Here is a 15,365-nt window from a genome sequence, read left to right as displayed (position 1 = left end):
CATTAAAACATTGTTTAAGTACTATTATATTAATAAAATAATACAATTTCTCTGGTTTAGGAGAAGGTCTTCTGTCCGAACACCAAATAAGACCAAAAGAGTGAGACGATAGGTCAGAAAATGGGGTAGTGGTGGGCCTCAAAATTAGAGGGTGGGCCATGATAGCGCTTTTGAGTCTGGGCTGTTGGAAATTGGTGGTCGGATGCCAGACACTAGAATTTCTTTGTTTTCCACTTAGCATTACAGTTTAATTAATATTCATCTCCACTTGTATGAGAGAGCTCTTAAGTTCAACTATAGTGGGATGTTTATTTTTCTTTAAAAGTGACCAGTTAGTAGCTTCATCATGATGGTCTACCATTATAGAGACCGAAAGACTCACAGAGTACGAGATATACACCTCGTATATTACTGTGATGCATTCATGTTCAAGTATATCATAACGAAAACCTACATACTCATTCATATCATTTAGTTATTCTTTTAATACACCAATATATATTTACACCAACAAATTTGTTAAAATGTGGAATAAATTATAGATTAAGTTTTTAGTACATCAATATATTTACATCAACAAATTTGATTTAAGTCACAAGTAATCCGCGCACTATAAATTAGTGTCCAACTCGTCATCAACTGTACCCATTTCTTCCAAGTCTAGTAATAACCATGTCTTAAAATAGGAAATTAGTGCATATCTCATAAGCCGAGTCTGGAGAAGCCGACTGAAGCAAAGCCACTCCCGCATCCACACACAAAGACCCGTACAAGTCGTGGCGGCACGCCATTGGCCGAACCGCCCATCACCCGCTCATCTATCATACGATCAGTTCCACGTTGTCAATCCTCTGGCATCCAGAGAGCCACCAATATAAAGGGCCCTTGGACATTTCTTGTGCGAGACACAGATAGCCGAGTCGTCATCGGAGGAGACCCCCTTTCCCTATATCTTCTCCTCCTCCTTCGTCGCCAACAGAGAACCGAACAGCAGCGAAAATGGTGAGTTTTTCGCACTCTTTTAGCTCCGTTTTGCTCGGATAGGGTTTTCTGGCTGTAATTTCTGTATGGCTGCCGAGAAAATTTAGAGAAAATAAAGTAAAATCACGGATTTATGTCCGATTGCGATTTCTCGGCTGGTTAATCGATCATCGTTTCTGTTGATTCGATTTTCTTGCCTCCGCTGTGTCGATCTGATAGTTTTAAACTAATTTGGCTCCAATTTGTAGCTCATCTACTCTTATCTATACATCTCGTGCTTTCAGATCTGTATTTTTGTTGAAATTTTGATCGCGATTTATTGTTTTTTTTTTTAAGATTGGATTTTGCAGTCTATGTGTTTTGGGCCGGGAATTTGATCTGGTTCTTGCTGATTGGGAATGTTGTGGATCTACTATCTGTAACAGATATTTGGGCCGGGCCGGTCTGGTCAGGTGTAATTTGTATATTTGTTCTTAAACATATAATAAAGTAATGAGGACTTGGTAGATACCATGAAAATATTGTTGAGTACTTAGTATTTATGTTTGTTTATGTATAATTTGCCGATCTTGTATTGTTGGGCTATTAGTGTGTGTGCATGTTGTGTGAGAGTCAATTTGATACGATTCGGATGAAAATTAAACATATAAGGGTGCAATTCGTATCAGTTTTCTCTACGGCGCGAGGGAAAGAAGTTTGACATTGGTTGTTTTTGTTGTGTTATTACTGTACTTAAGGCATTGTAGAGGACCAAAAGATTATAATTTTTGGATCATATCATGAAAAGACATTCTGAGGATAAGAAAAATTGTGCGCATTTCACCCGAGTTATGCGGTTTCCTTGGAAATAAGACATGATGGATTGGTTGAGAACTTGGGACTGCATGTAGAGATTCCTTGTGTCAAATTTTTGTTTGATAAAACGTCTTTTCAATCTATATTCATTTCTCTCTTGAAAAGTTGTAGTGTAGCCGTTTGATCTTTGTTAATTGCATGCAATTTACAGGCCAACGCAGCATCTGGTATGGCTGTGCACGATGATTGCAAACTGAAGTTTTTGGAGCTTAAGGCAAAGCGGACCTACCGCTCCATAGTTTTCAAGATTGAGGAGAAGCAAAAGCAAGTTGTGGTGGAACATGTTGGTGAACCAGCAGAAACCTATGAGCAGTTCACTGAGAAGCTTCCTGCTGATGAATGCCGTTATGCTATTTTTGATTTTGACTTTCTTACACCTGAAGGTGTCCAGAAAAGCCGGATATTCTTCATTGCCTGGTAATGCCCGGTTTTTTAATCATTTTCAAACATGTGTGTACTCTGTTATCTAATCATCCGTTCTCTAAATTCAATTGTTTGTTTCCCTCTCCTTTCTATGAAGGTCTCCTGATACATCAAGGGTGAGAAGCAAGATGATCTACGCAAGCTCCAAAGACAGATTCAAGAGAGAGCTCGATGGAATTCAGGTTGAGTTGCAAGCGACTGATCCAACTGAGATTGGTCTCGATGTCATTAAGAGCCGAGCCAGCTAGATTATGAATCATAGGCTATCTGGTGGGCAGTTCGTCCCTGCACCCTTTGTTACTTGCGTGATATGTTTATACATTGTGGAATTGGCGGCTTGGCAAATGATGGAATCAATTTCCAAGTTTCGCCGTTGTTTCTTATTTATTTTAAACAAGCGTCTGTGGTTTCTGGTATATCATATGATATGTTTATTTGATAGAACCTATCTTTGTTGAGTGGCTGCTTTGGTAGCTGTATGTCAACAAACTAATATGTAGCTGTTTGCGGGGTTTAGACGGCACCTTTCCGCCTTCCGAGTGTTGTATATGACCCTTGTCATTTTACTTTGGAGCAGTATAAAAGGAGCATGCTTTTATGGCCTTTCCTTGTTGCTAATTTACTGGCCTCCTCTGTATGACCTACCTTGGCATCTTATTGTATTTTTGATCTTCTCTCATCTTTTCTAGTTGGTAAGAGATGCTTTTACTTATGGTTGCGGCAACGCTTGGGCTCGCACGCTCCCTCGAGTAAAATGTTGACTGCTTCAACGAATCATTTGGTTGTGGTTTTGAGATGATGATCTCCCCATTTTCCGTTGTTGAGTTGTGATTCTGTGCCTATTTTCGGTTTTCATGTACATGCCTATCTGTTCGAGGGAAATAACTTCCCTGCTGCAGGTGTAAAATACAACTTTGGTCGATGTTGGCCTAGACCTAGTGACACATGTGGCAGTCTTATTGGGTGGTTTGTCTGACACATGTTGCCACATACAAGATGTTTAACGAAGTTAAAAGAAACAAGGAAATAAAGTGACGGTTTTTGAGTTTTAAGGGCGAAGAAATCATCCCATCTATTGTGTCTTATACGTCCTATTTTGTGGGACGGGAATATACATGACGTGCTGGAGTCAATTCCAATCTTAACTAGTTCTAGGGACACCAACACGAGCGATTTTGACCCACCTTCAGCGAGACACATATTCTCACAGCCCAACGCCATCAAATGCACTTATTTATCGTGCAAAGCACTCCCGTGTGAATAGTCAAACGAAAGAATGCTTCTTTGTCAAAACACTATTGATAAGTGCCTCCTAAAAAATGCCAAGGAATAAAGTGCTTTTTGAAAAGCAATCTGCAATAAGCTCTCGATCTATATTTGAAGCAAGGAAAGAGGAATGAACAGTTGGGATTCGAGGCAAAGACAGAGAGAAGAATGGTCAACTGTCAACTACACGTATTAACTCGCCATACGGCGTCGTTTCACTGAAAGAAAGAAAATCCCATAACCAGGATACAAACCGCAACTTATCCGTCAATCTCTTTCTCTACTTCAGTAGTTCAAACAAATTTTCAGCTCAATTTAAAAGCTGCTTTTAGCCTTTCTTCTCCGCCATGGCCTGAAAGCACCCCATCCGTTTGTTGAATTGCTTCAATGGCGTTCTCCTTCTCTCTCAAATGCTATCCATGGTCTCCCACCCACACCATACCCCAAACCCTGCCACCGCCGCCCTCCTCCGCTCAAAAACCCTTCACTTCTCTTTCCTTCCCGCTCTCTCACCGCCACGACCGGCTCCTCATCCATTCTTCCCTCTCCTATTCAACCCCTACCTCCACCCACCACCACCACCACCTCCCTCCGGACTTCACTCCGCAGCAGCTCCTCGATACCCTCCGCCGCCAGAACGACGAGTCCTCTGCGCTCCGCCTCTTCGACTGGGCCTCCAAGCAGCCCAATTTCACCCCCGACTCCACCGTGTACGAGGAGGTCCTCCGCAAGCTCGGAAAGGTGGGGTCTTTCGAGTCGATGAGGAGCATCCTTAACGAGATGAAGCACGTCGGCTGCCCTATTAGCTCAGGTACTTTCTTGATTTTTGTTCAGAGCTACGCAGCCTTTGATTTGTATGATGAAATTCTTGGGGTTGTGGAAATGATGGAAGGCGAGTTCGGGTGCAAACCCGACACTCATTTTTACAATTTCTTGTTGAATGTTGTTGTTGAGGGGAACAAACTTAAGCTAGTCGAAACTGCGAATTCGGGCATGCTTGGTAGAGGAATTAAGCCGGATGTTTCGACATTTAACATTTTGATAAAGGCATTGTGTAGAGCTCATCAGATTAGGCCTGCCCTTTTGTTGATGGAGGATATGTCGAACCATGGTTTGAAGCCGGATGAGAAAACGTTCACGACAGTAATGCAGGGGTACATTGAGGAAGGTGACATGAAAGGGGCATTGAGAATGAGGGACCAGATGGTAGAACATGGGTGCCCGTGTACAAATGTGACTGTTAATGTTTTGGTTAATGGGTTTTGCAAAGAGGGTCAGGTCGATGAAGCGTTCAGTTTTATAGAAAAGATGGTGGATGAGGGGTTCTCTCCGGATCAGTTTACGTTTAATACGTTGGTGAAGGGTTTGTGCAGGGTGGGGCATGTTACGCATGCTTTGGAGATCATGGACGTGATGCTTCAAGAGGGATTTGAACTGGATATTTACACGTATAACTCCTTGATTTCCGGATTGTGTAAGTTGGGTGAAATTGAAGAGGCGGTGGAACTTCTTGATCAAATGGTTTCGAGGGACTGTTCTCCAAATACTGTCACATATAATACTCTGATTAGCACATTGTGTAAGGAGAACCGGGTTGAAGAGGCAACCAAACTTGCTCGTGTTCTTACTAGCAAGGGAATTTTGCCTGATGTTTGTACTGTCAATTCTCTGATTCAAGGTCTCTGCTTGAACAGTAATCATAAAGCTGCTTTGGAACTATTTGAGGAGATGAAGGCGTCAGGATGCCAGCCTGATGGGTTTACTTACAGTATGTTGATTGATAGCCACTGTTCGAGAGGGAGGCTAAAGGAGGCAATGAGCCTGCTGACAGAAATGGAGTTGAGAGGTTGTGCACGTAATGTGGTTATATACAATACTCTCATTGATGGGTTGTGCAAAAACAAAAGAATTGATGACGCAGAAGAGATTTTTGATCAGATGGAACTGCAGGGGATTTCAAGAAATTCAGTGACCTACAACACCCTTATTGATGGCCTTTGTCAGAGTAAACGTGTGGAGGAAGCTTCCCAGCTTATGGACCAGATGATAATGGAAGGCTTGAAGCCCGACAAGTTCACCTATAATTCCATGCTCACGTATTTCTGTAGAGCTGGGGATATAAAGAAGGCGGCAGATATTGTTCAGACAATGAGTTCAAATGGGTGTGAACCAGACATAGTCACATACGGGACACTGATTGGGGGGTTATGTAGGGCAGGTAGGGTTCAGGTTGCAAGCAGACTCCTCAGAAGTCTGCAGATGAAAGGGTTGATCCCATCTCCCCAGGCTTATAACCCCGTACTACAATCGCTATTTAAACGGAAGAGAACAACAGAAGCCATGAGGCTTTTCCGAGAGATGATGGAGAAAGGTGATCCTCCTGATTCTATAACGTATAAGATTGTCCTTCGCGGGCTTTGTAATGGTGGAGGACCAATTGGAGAAGCAGTTGACTTTGCAGTTGAGATGATGGAGAAAGGTTATTTACCAGAATTCTCATCATTTTCTATGCTGGCTGAAGGACTCCAAGCTTTATCCATGGAGGATACCTTAATTAACCTTGTTGATATGGTCATGGAGAAAGCAAAGCTTTCAGACAGTGAAGTTTCCATGATAAGCGGTTTCCTCAAAATCCGCAAATATCAGGATGCATTGGCCAACCTTGGTGGTATCTTGAATAGAGAAAAGCCCAGAAAATCTTATTGGCAAAGATGATTTATTCTGAATCAGTTTCAACTTTCAAGTATCAGCTTCTGGTCCAACAGAAGATGCAACATAGATGTATTAAACATGATGAAGGAATTTTGGAGGATGATATGCGTAAAGCTAGGAAGCATGGAATCAATACATTACAGCACTGTTCCCCATCTACAAAAGGAGAGTTCAGGTACTTCCATAGTTACGGTAATATTATACCACCGAAAATGAATCCATCCTTCTTTTGATACTCTATCTTCTAAGCTGATGTAGCAGATAATGTAAACGTATTGCAAACTTTTTTCAAATGTATTAGCCGTTCTCCCTGATGGTGCTTGTGTATTATTCTAGAGTATAGAAAAAATAGCTGGCGTATGGACTAAGTTTTTGGAAACAATAGTACATGTTTATCATGATATTAATTCGAATGCATACGACTGCAACTTCTCACTTTATGTTGATTCAAGTTGGACTTTACGTGTATAGAGAAAGACCCAAAAGAAGTGATCAAACATTAAGAATAGAGCTATAGGTTTTTCTGTAGTCTCACAAATTCACGTCATGCATTCATATTTGTGTAAAATGTGACCCCCGCTGTGTGTAACGGGTTTAGGTTCTTCTTCGAATGTAGCACATGTTTGATGGGAGTATTGAGTTGTCACTCGTGCTGTGCCACGCAGATTCTGGCACAACATATTTCAAAGTGAACCTTACTGGAAATTCAAGTCTGTCTTGAACTTATGAGTGTATAAGAAGAAATTTTCTTCATTTTAGAATCAGATCCTCCTCTTCTTAGTCTCAGGCGACCCACGATGGAACGTATTTTGACTCTCTCTCTCTCTCGCTCTCTCCATCTCTCCATTGGAACTTATTTCGTGCTCTCGTGGTGTATTCTTTAACTATGTTATTTCTCTTTGATCTGGTACTTATGCACCTCATTCAGTCGCACAAAATATTTAGCATTTAGATTTGCCTTATCTGGTGGACACTTTGATGATCCATTATCTTATCTGGTCAGGACAGAATTCAGTTTGCAGTGCAAATGGCTTTTTTGTTGATCAGGGACGTACCAGTCGAACACAAAGACGAGTGATTAACATTACTCTTGAACTAAACCCTTAGTTTTTCTACAAGTGTTTGGAAATGCTATCTTAAAAAACATTTCTGCTTAGAAGCACATCAAGATTTTTAATTAAAATGCAAGTGCTTTTTGGAATCTTTAGGCCTTGTTTGGCAGACTTTTCTAGACACCGGATGGTACTATCTAGTATGAATCCAGTGTTTAGCGCCGTTTGTAGTAAATAAGAACTGGATAAATTAATCTGGACCCACTTATTTTATACGGCTTACAATATCTAATTGGGTCTTGTTCCTGTATTTTTTCTGCAATTTCTTGTATGTACTTTGGTCGAATTGGGTCTTTCTATTGATAACCGTATATGTTCTTAATGCTTCAATTTCTCTCCAGATAGGAATCAAAACTATATAAAAACAAGTGACTTAAAATCATTAAAACAGTTACTTAGTATTACACTACTACGGTCTAGTGGTATTCTTCTTCACTTGTAAGTGAGAGGTTCGATTCTCGCCAAAGGCGAATTTGAACCACATTATTGCTAGCCCATCCCCTCCCCTTAGTGTAGATAATATCATTTGTCATGTTAATGACATATGAAGGTTTATCATTTTGTCTTTAAGTTACAATGCAGTGTCAGTTTAGTTGGTCTTCATCTTCACGTGTGTAAGTGTGAGGTTTTGGGTTTGACTTATGTAGTTGGCGAGTTCGGTAACAAATTATTATGGCCGACTTATTGTGTGACTTAGCTTGAATCCGCACCCCTTAGCCCTTAGTATAGATATTTTTTTGTATTATTATTATTATTCTTTTTACAGTATACAGTTGTTAGCAGGTATTACAAGCAATTCAATTAAATTTAGTCATTATTATTAAAAGGAAAATGATTTTCGCACATTTTTTTTTCTCTTGCATAGTGTACACTCTTGTTTATTTATGGTCTTATATGAATAAATTATAGGAGAATCAATAGACAAAAATAACAGAATTGTGCAGAACAAAAAAAGGGTGTATGAGAATCATATCTTAACTAAAATATGAGGGGTAAGCAGTAAACCCAATACGAAGGAAGGACCTATACTGCCACCGGGGCAATATCTCAAACAAATAATGCATTATCATTGCTTCATTTTGCCAACTAATAGTTGGTTATTAGTTTGGATTACTGTCATAGTCGTCCCCACCTCAACTTTATGCAGATCATCCTTAACAAGATGTGGGGATCCTTAGGATCTCCACAAAGTGGATCCGGATGGGATCCAATTCCTCTTAGAAAGATGATCCTGGATCCATTTTGTGGGGATCCTAGGAATCTCCACATTCTAACTGTTCATCGTATATCGTGAGATCAGTTTTCATGAGATACTATTTGTGTTTAATTTTAAATAAAAAAAGTCAAATGATTTCTGACCGCATGATACATGATGAATGATTAGGATATGGGGATCCCGAGAATCTTCACAAAGTGAATCCGGATGGGATTCAATTCCCCTTGACAATCCAGGATTCCCAAGTAAGCCAGAGTGGCTTTTGACTAAATCACCAACCATAGAATTGTAATTTAGCTTTAATTGTCTATCTACCTATGCCATAGGTTTTTGTTCATAGTCTACCTATAACATAGATTAATTGTATTACATTTTTCTTTATAATATAACTTTATCACAAAAGTTAATGAATTTAAAATTTTTTATCTAAAAAGACAAATTGATACAAAAATATGTAATTAGATAACTGGCCAAATCCTAAAAATAACCTATACTTTTGGACCTAGATCAAAAATCCCCCAAAAAATAAGGCTTATTTTAGCTATGTCCCCTGAAATTCAATTTTAATCTCACTTTGCTCTATTTAACTCAAAGTCGTTACTTTACTCCCTGAAATTCAAAGTTCGCTCAACTTTGCCTCATGAAACTGGATTTTGATCTTATTTTGCCCCCTGAACCTTGAAAGTTGTTTATATAAAACTCAAATTCGCTTCACATTGCCTTAAATTTGTTAATTTCTTATGTGGGTTTGATTTGGGAGCGACAGGCTAATCAATTTCTTTTTTTTTTTTTTTTTTTAATCTTTTTCATCTCTTCAATTTCTTTTAAACTTAATATTCTTTGATTGTTGAATGTAAACACATAATGGAGATTTATAATCAAATTTATTACATGTAACATAGTCTTATTAAATGTTAGGTCCTACATATGTTTCCAGAGGCAACCTATAAGTTTGATGGAGAAGAGAGTCCACAAGTCAAAGTGATACGAATTTTCATTTTCAGGGAGTAAAATGGTAATTTTGGATTTACAGAAAGCAAAATAAGATCAAAATGAAGCTCCAAAGAGCATAACCAAAAATAAGTCAAAAAAAAAAAAAAAACAAATAAAAGGAACTTATTCTTTACTTGTAGAGACATTGCACATTGACATCTCAGTAAATGTAAAAAAAATCTTTGTTTCTACCAAAGCCATGAAAATTGTCTACTACCATTTCACTAGCATCTGCATGCTAAAAGCAAACAAATATACACCGGCAAATTTGTTTTAAGTCGAATCTAGCTTTGCTATGCTAGCACATGACTATATGATACCATATGATCTCATTCAGTTTTACATGTGAACTTGGAGACTCACAACACTCCGGCATCAATGGTTCCGGCCAGCAGGACGAGCTGGACCTGTGCCGTGTGGTGCCTAAGGCTGCGCTCAGCATTTCAAACCATCTTAGCCTGCACCATAGTCTAGACCACCACTCTCTACGGTCCACAGCCTCTCAGGCGTTTAGTAGCTTACCCTGGATACTCTTAACTCACCACAATCCTCATCCTCTCAGACGCGACACTTGGGGAGGCGCTGAGAGGCTTCTGGCACGCGCTTTATGGTTGTATTCAGGTCCTGATCCTTACACTCCTGAGCCTCCGGCTGATAGGACCCGCACACTTCAGTTATTTCGTATCCGCCCTTGCAGTGGCACTGTGCACTTTTGTTGTGGCACTGCCGGAAGCAACTCACTTGATGTCTAAGCGGATTGCGTTTGGTCAGATTGTGATTGTGTATGTAGGCACTGCCATTCATTGTGCAGAAGCTGATGAGTTGGTACTTATGCGCCCGATTCAGGTGTGTTTGAGTACTGTGCTTGGAGCTTCGGCATCTGTTGGGGCTATGTTGTTTCCCAACTTGTTCTTCTACCGAAAGCCATCTCTGGCAGCTGTGTTGTCTCCTTACCTTGCCTACCACGAGGTATATATACATCTACACACACACACACACACATACATTTACAACATGTGTTGTTTGTCTTCCATATGTTTGCATATCATTTTGTACGGGATTCATAGATGTTGGTTAGGCCAGTGCGTCCACCTTCTTGCATGGAAGTTCGCAACCCATTGGTTGTAGATTGGAGTAGTTCACAATATCAGATTCTTAAAAACTTCACGATAATTCAAATCATGTGGTCCATTCTTTCGTTTTTTCTTTTCTTGTTTTGGTTATAAAAGGCATTCTTGAGGTTATAAAATGGTAAAGGTACAAAATTTAACAGAAATTTTGAATAAACTGAACTAAAAATTAGGAACAAAAATGGAAAAATAATATTATAGAGGATCGAGTTTTAAAAGAAAAAAGAAAAAAAAGTGAAAACACACCCAAAAAAAGAAGGGTCAGTGGAAGAAGAGGTCCTTAAATTCTTGTCACTGATGCCTGAAAATCAGTCTATTCCATATTCCTTCGGTTCAACTTCACATCCACCACATAATTCCTTTCTTTTTGTAGCAACTTACTCCGTCCAAATTCGAGATTTCAACATTAGTTTTACTGAAATTTTGATAAGATTTGAAATCGTTATATGATGTGTGCGTAGAATAAATATGCAAATTGAGTGATATAACCTTCAACTTGTTCTTTTTCTTGTCACACCTCAAAATCACATGTCACGATGAACCTAAAGGGAATGCTTGTAACATTTCAGGTGAGACAAATGTGCCAAAAATATGCCGAGAACGCTAGGAAGAGGTTCAACTTCTATTTAGATGCAATCTTGTCTCAAGACAGCTCTGCTGCACTTGACTTTATTTTACAGGCCAAACCCTTGGCTGAAGCAGGAGAAAAGCTCCTCCGAAGTATCGAACATAAACAGGTAAAACTACCTTCTGTACAAGAGTTTGGTTCCTCTGCTCAGGTTTTCTCTGCTGACATTGTGATTTTAAGTTAAACCAATGTGGTTTCCTTTTGGACAGGAAGCCTTACTGTGGGAAAGACCAACAATCAGAAATATCCTCAACCCTAGTCGCTTCTATGTTCGAGAAAAATTGCAGGAAGTTGAAATACCCTTGAGAGGGATTGCAATAGCTTCAACTTCATGCCCTTCCTTTCCAGTTGCCATGATGAAGAAACTGCAAGCGGACGCTTTACACAACCTGAAAAGGCGAATACATGACCAGCTTGAGCAGCTCGAGCGCTTTGCACCTTTCTACACAAGAAAGAAAAAGGAAAGATCTTTGAAAGAGGCCTTCTGGCCCCTTGAAACCATTTTTCATGAAGATTTATTGGCTTTCTTTTTCGTTGATTGTCTGAAACTCCTCCAAGAAAATACCGAGTCTATTGAAGAATGCAAGCGAGAGAGCTCTTACACTGAAAGCTCGGGCGGTTCACAAATCAAATGGAGCTGTGACATTTTGTGCATTAAACCAAGCAAAACAAGTCTATATTTTGCAGTTAAGTGCTCACTTTCATTAGGCCTTGCTGTGCTGTTGGGTTTGCTGTTCAATGAGAGAGAAGCATGTTGGGCAGGACTAATAAATGCAATAAGCTTTGTTAGGGGAAGACAAGCAACATTTACTGTAGCGAATGCTAGAGCACAATCTACGGCAATGGGATCAATCTACGGGATCTTGTGTTGCTTCATCTTCAAGGAAGTCGAGGACTTGAGTTTCTTATCTCTTCTACCTTGGTTAGTTTTCACAAGCTTTCTAAGGCACAGCAGGATGTATGGCCAAGCCGGTGGAATATCAGCAGCTGTAGGGGCACTACTAATACTTGGCAGGAAAGATTATGGCCCTCCGATCGATTTTGCAATTGCTCGAATCACAGGGGCTGTCATTGGATTGATATGTTTCGTCACCATAGAGATTCTCACATCCCCTGCAAGAGCAGCAACTCTGGCAAAACTCAAACTTTCACTTGGATTGGGTTCCCTTCAAGAATGCATCGAAGATTTAGTTCTTTTCGACAGCCAAATCGCTTCAATGAGTCCAAAGTTGAGAAAGAAACAGAGCAAGTTGAAATCCCAAGTCAAAAAGTTAGCGAAGTCAATTGAAGAAGCTCAGCTGGAGCCTAATTTCTGGTTCATCCCTTTCAACGGTGCCTGTTATGGCAAGCTCCTGAGATCTTTATCAAACATGGAGAATCTTTCGCTTTTCATGTCCAACATAAAAGAATCTCTATCACTCATATTACAGTGCTTCGACCTTGATTTGGAAGAACTCCGAAAACCCATGAAGGGCCTTGAGAAAGATTTGAAGATTTTCAAGAAAAAATTTGGGAAATCTCTGCACTGTCTTCAAGAACTGGCTTCCAAGAAGTCTGTTGCAGTTCATAACAAACATGACATTGAGTTTGGAACATCAGCAAGGGAAAATGATTCTAGGGGTTTGGATTCAGAGAAGGAAGAGACTGAAAGCATTGTAAACTCTTTTCTTCAAAATTCCAATGAATTATCCTCAAAAATTGCCGCCATGACTGGATTAATAGAGGATCATCAGAAGCTTAGAGGGCAAGTAACTGTTTGTTTGGGTGGATTAGGGTTTTGCATCAGCAGTCTGCTGAGGGAAGTAAAAGAGATGGAGAAAGAGTTTCAAGAACTTATCAAATTGGAACACCCTTCAAGCCATGTAATTGTATGAAGACACATACTTTAATATCCTAAAATCTTACTCTTCCTAGCAAGTTTATTTATTAGTCAGAGGGTTTTTAATTATTTAATTATAGAAAGAATATTGCTTCCAACTTCTAATATATACTTGAGTTTGTCGAGAATGGATCAGCTCAGAGCATAGAACATGATTCTAGACCGGTGATATGGATCAGATCATTAGTCTCTAAATCCTTACCCTTTAGCTAAGATTTGAACTATCATGTGATATGGTAAATCATAATCATATTACTGTTGAATCCTTAATTAATGAATGTTTAGCTAAGAATCAAATGGTTATAAATCTTGATGCATGTGATGATAACCAGAATTCTTGGCTGTTGAATCCTTAGTTCATCTTTATAGCCAAGAATCAAACGGTCACGCACGTTCGAGTAAACCAAAATCAATAGTTGTTACATCCTTAATCGTTAAATGGTTTGGCTAAGAAATGAACGGCCATATATCTCGATCCACGTCATGAACCCTCCAGAATTTTCGCCGAATCCTTCCAATTTGCGAGGGTCCAATCTGTCTTTATCTGCATGCATGCAGTTACGTGATATTCACCAGAAAAATGTAGACCCCACATGTTGTGGGAACTTGGTCGAGTAGTCACAAGTATATCACGAGAGGGTGGTGTTGGATACCTAATTGGACTTGACTAACATTATAAGTATATAAATCTAAGTTGCCAATATGTTACAAACTGACTAAAAAGTTGTAAGCGTGTAAAACTACTTCCTAAAAGTAAGGATGCATGGATAACATGCAGCAAGTGCTTATCCATTGCTTTGTGAAAACTGCCAACTAGTAAACTTGGATATTAGACTTGGATCCAATCTATCTTACTTTTAATCATCATCTGCTGCAATTGCAGCAGAGTTTTGTTCACAGATACTTTACACACGCATGCAAATAAACAAAACAACTGAAAGTTGCATCCTTGCTGTCTATGAATCATCAGTCAGTATACACATGCAGTGGCCTTGCTGTCCACTATGCATAATCATTACATCCTTAAGGTGGGAACCATATTCCAATCTGTAAAGCACAGTGCACTGCATGTGGAGCATCAAATCATGCTGTGGATGAAACGGCAGATTGACTTGGGTTAACACCAACAACTGCAGTAACTGATTTCCACGATAGATGGAAATCAGATGAAATCTGTGTATATATATAATCCAATTCCCTACTTGTGAAGCATCGTTCAGACATTAAGGGTTCTATCACCTTTGAACATAAGGTCTTAAACAAGTAGAAGAATTGCATTTCATCAAAGAAGGATGACTGCTCCAGGTATCATATATAAACTGCATGATTGTAATCTGGGATACTTGTTATACATCAAGTTTATATTTATATCAGTTTCTAACATTTGGTATCAAAGCCAAATAACAAGTCCCAGATTCGTTTTACTGCTTTATTATTATGATAAATGTATGATGATATATTTGAAATGTATTTTATATATCTCTCGAGTAGTGCAGTACTTGATGTACTTCTGATATTCATCAAAGTGAATATTGTTATTGTATTCCGTGGCTATTAAGGGGTCTTAAAAGATTCATAGCATGTTCATATATTTCTCAAAAGGGAAATATATATAAATTGCATGAAGGTTAATAAATTGTATGAATCATTCCCTATAAAAGTTTGCAATTGTCTAGTCCAAAGACTTGATGTATCATTGCGATTGTGGAATATTATGGCCAATATATGCAATATGGAAGGCAGTTTATGATTTTCACTCAAAAGTGCGATGTAAACTTGCAGCAGTAACTGCATACTTTTATTTGTAACTAACATTTCTATGACTGCTCCAGCGAATTCGTCTGCTCTCAGTCTCTCATCTGTTGAACCATTAAGTGGTGGCAATTTCAAGAAATGGAAGCAAGATATAGAGATCTTGCTGGGACTAATGGATCTCGATCTTGCACTTCGTGAGGATGAACCTGCTGCACTGACAAATGCCTCAACTGCTGAAGAAAGGCACAAGCATGAGAAATGGGAGAAGGCTAACAGGATGTCACTAATGGTTATGAAAAGAACCATGAGCGATACTGTTAGAGGTGGTGTTACTGGATGTGATAAGGCGAGAGATTTTCTTGATGCCATCGGAGCAAAATTCAAGGAATCTGAGAAGGCTAAAATGGGAGAATAG

General features: G+C 39.3%; 4 protein-coding genes across 4 annotated transcripts; all 4 read left to right on the top strand.

Annotated features, from left to right (window-relative positions):
* The first annotated feature begins 843 nt into the window (after window positions 1-843).
* LOC103963562 (actin-depolymerizing factor 2-like) lies at window positions 844-2,862 on the top strand. The gene is made up of 3 exons (XM_048583670.1): window positions 844-1,002; window positions 1,988-2,253; window positions 2,357-2,862. Exons 1-3 carry the CDS (start codon window positions 1,000-1,002, stop codon window positions 2,505-2,507), a joined length of 420 nt encoding a protein of 139 aa, XP_048439627.1. The 5' UTR covers window positions 844-999; the 3' UTR covers window positions 2,508-2,862.
* Window positions 2,863-3,683: 821 nt separating this feature from the next.
* On the top strand, window positions 3,684-6,675 carry LOC103963563 (pentatricopeptide repeat-containing protein At3g53700, chloroplastic). Its single transcript, XM_009376393.3, has one exon. The coding sequence runs from the start codon at window positions 3,913-3,915 to the stop codon at window positions 6,238-6,240; it is 2,328 nt and encodes a 775-aa protein (XP_009374668.1). The 5' UTR covers window positions 3,684-3,912; the 3' UTR covers window positions 6,241-6,675.
* A 2,685-nt stretch (window positions 6,676-9,360) lies between these two features.
* LOC125476942 lies at window positions 9,361-13,302 on the top strand. The gene is made up of 3 exons (XM_048583634.1): window positions 9,361-10,527; window positions 11,258-11,425; window positions 11,526-13,302. Exons 1-3 carry the CDS (start codon window positions 10,303-10,305, stop codon window positions 13,188-13,190), a joined length of 2,058 nt encoding a protein of 685 aa, XP_048439591.1. The 5' UTR covers window positions 9,361-10,302; the 3' UTR covers window positions 13,191-13,302.
* Window positions 13,303-15,014: 1,712 nt separating this feature from the next.
* LOC103963593 lies at window positions 15,015-15,365 on the top strand. The gene has a single exon (XM_009376426.2). It carries the CDS (start codon window positions 15,015-15,017, stop codon window positions 15,363-15,365), a length of 351 nt encoding a protein of 116 aa, XP_009374701.1.

Source organism: the organism of the source record quoted next, unplaced genomic scaffold (genome assembly GCF_019419815.1).
Source record: "Pyrus x bretschneideri cultivar Hongxiangsu unplaced genomic scaffold, Pyrus_bretschneideri_v1 Contig2, whole genome shotgun sequence".
Classification (NCBI taxonomy): domain Eukaryota; kingdom Viridiplantae; phylum Streptophyta; class Magnoliopsida; order Rosales; family Rosaceae; genus Pyrus; species Pyrus x bretschneideri.
The sequence above is the reverse complement of the archived record's forward strand: the minus strand, read 5'-3'. Positions and strand labels throughout refer to the sequence as shown.

Coding starts and splice junctions, on each gene's coding strand:
- LOC125476942 (XM_048583634.1), top strand. CDS start 10,303: ATGTCTAAGCGGATTGCGTTTGGTCAGATTGTGATTGTGTATGTAGGC. Junction 10,528..11,257: donor CTTACCTTGCCTACCACGAG/GTATATATACAT, acceptor GTAACATTTCAG/GTGAGACAAATGTGCCAAAA. Junction 11,426..11,525: donor GAAGTATCGAACATAAACAG/GTAAAACTACCT, acceptor CCTTTTGGACAG/GAAGCCTTACTGTGGGAAAG.
- LOC103963562 (XM_048583670.1), top strand. Junction 2,254..2,356: donor CGGATATTCTTCATTGCCTG/GTAATGCCCGGT, acceptor CTTTCTATGAAG/GTCTCCTGATACATCAAGGG.
- LOC103963563 (XM_009376393.3), top strand. CDS start 3,913: ATGGCGTTCTCCTTCTCTCTCAAATGCTATCCATGGTCTCCCACCCAC.
- LOC103963593 (XM_009376426.2), top strand. CDS start 15,015: ATGACTGCTCCAGCGAATTCGTCTGCTCTCAGTCTCTCATCTGTTGAA.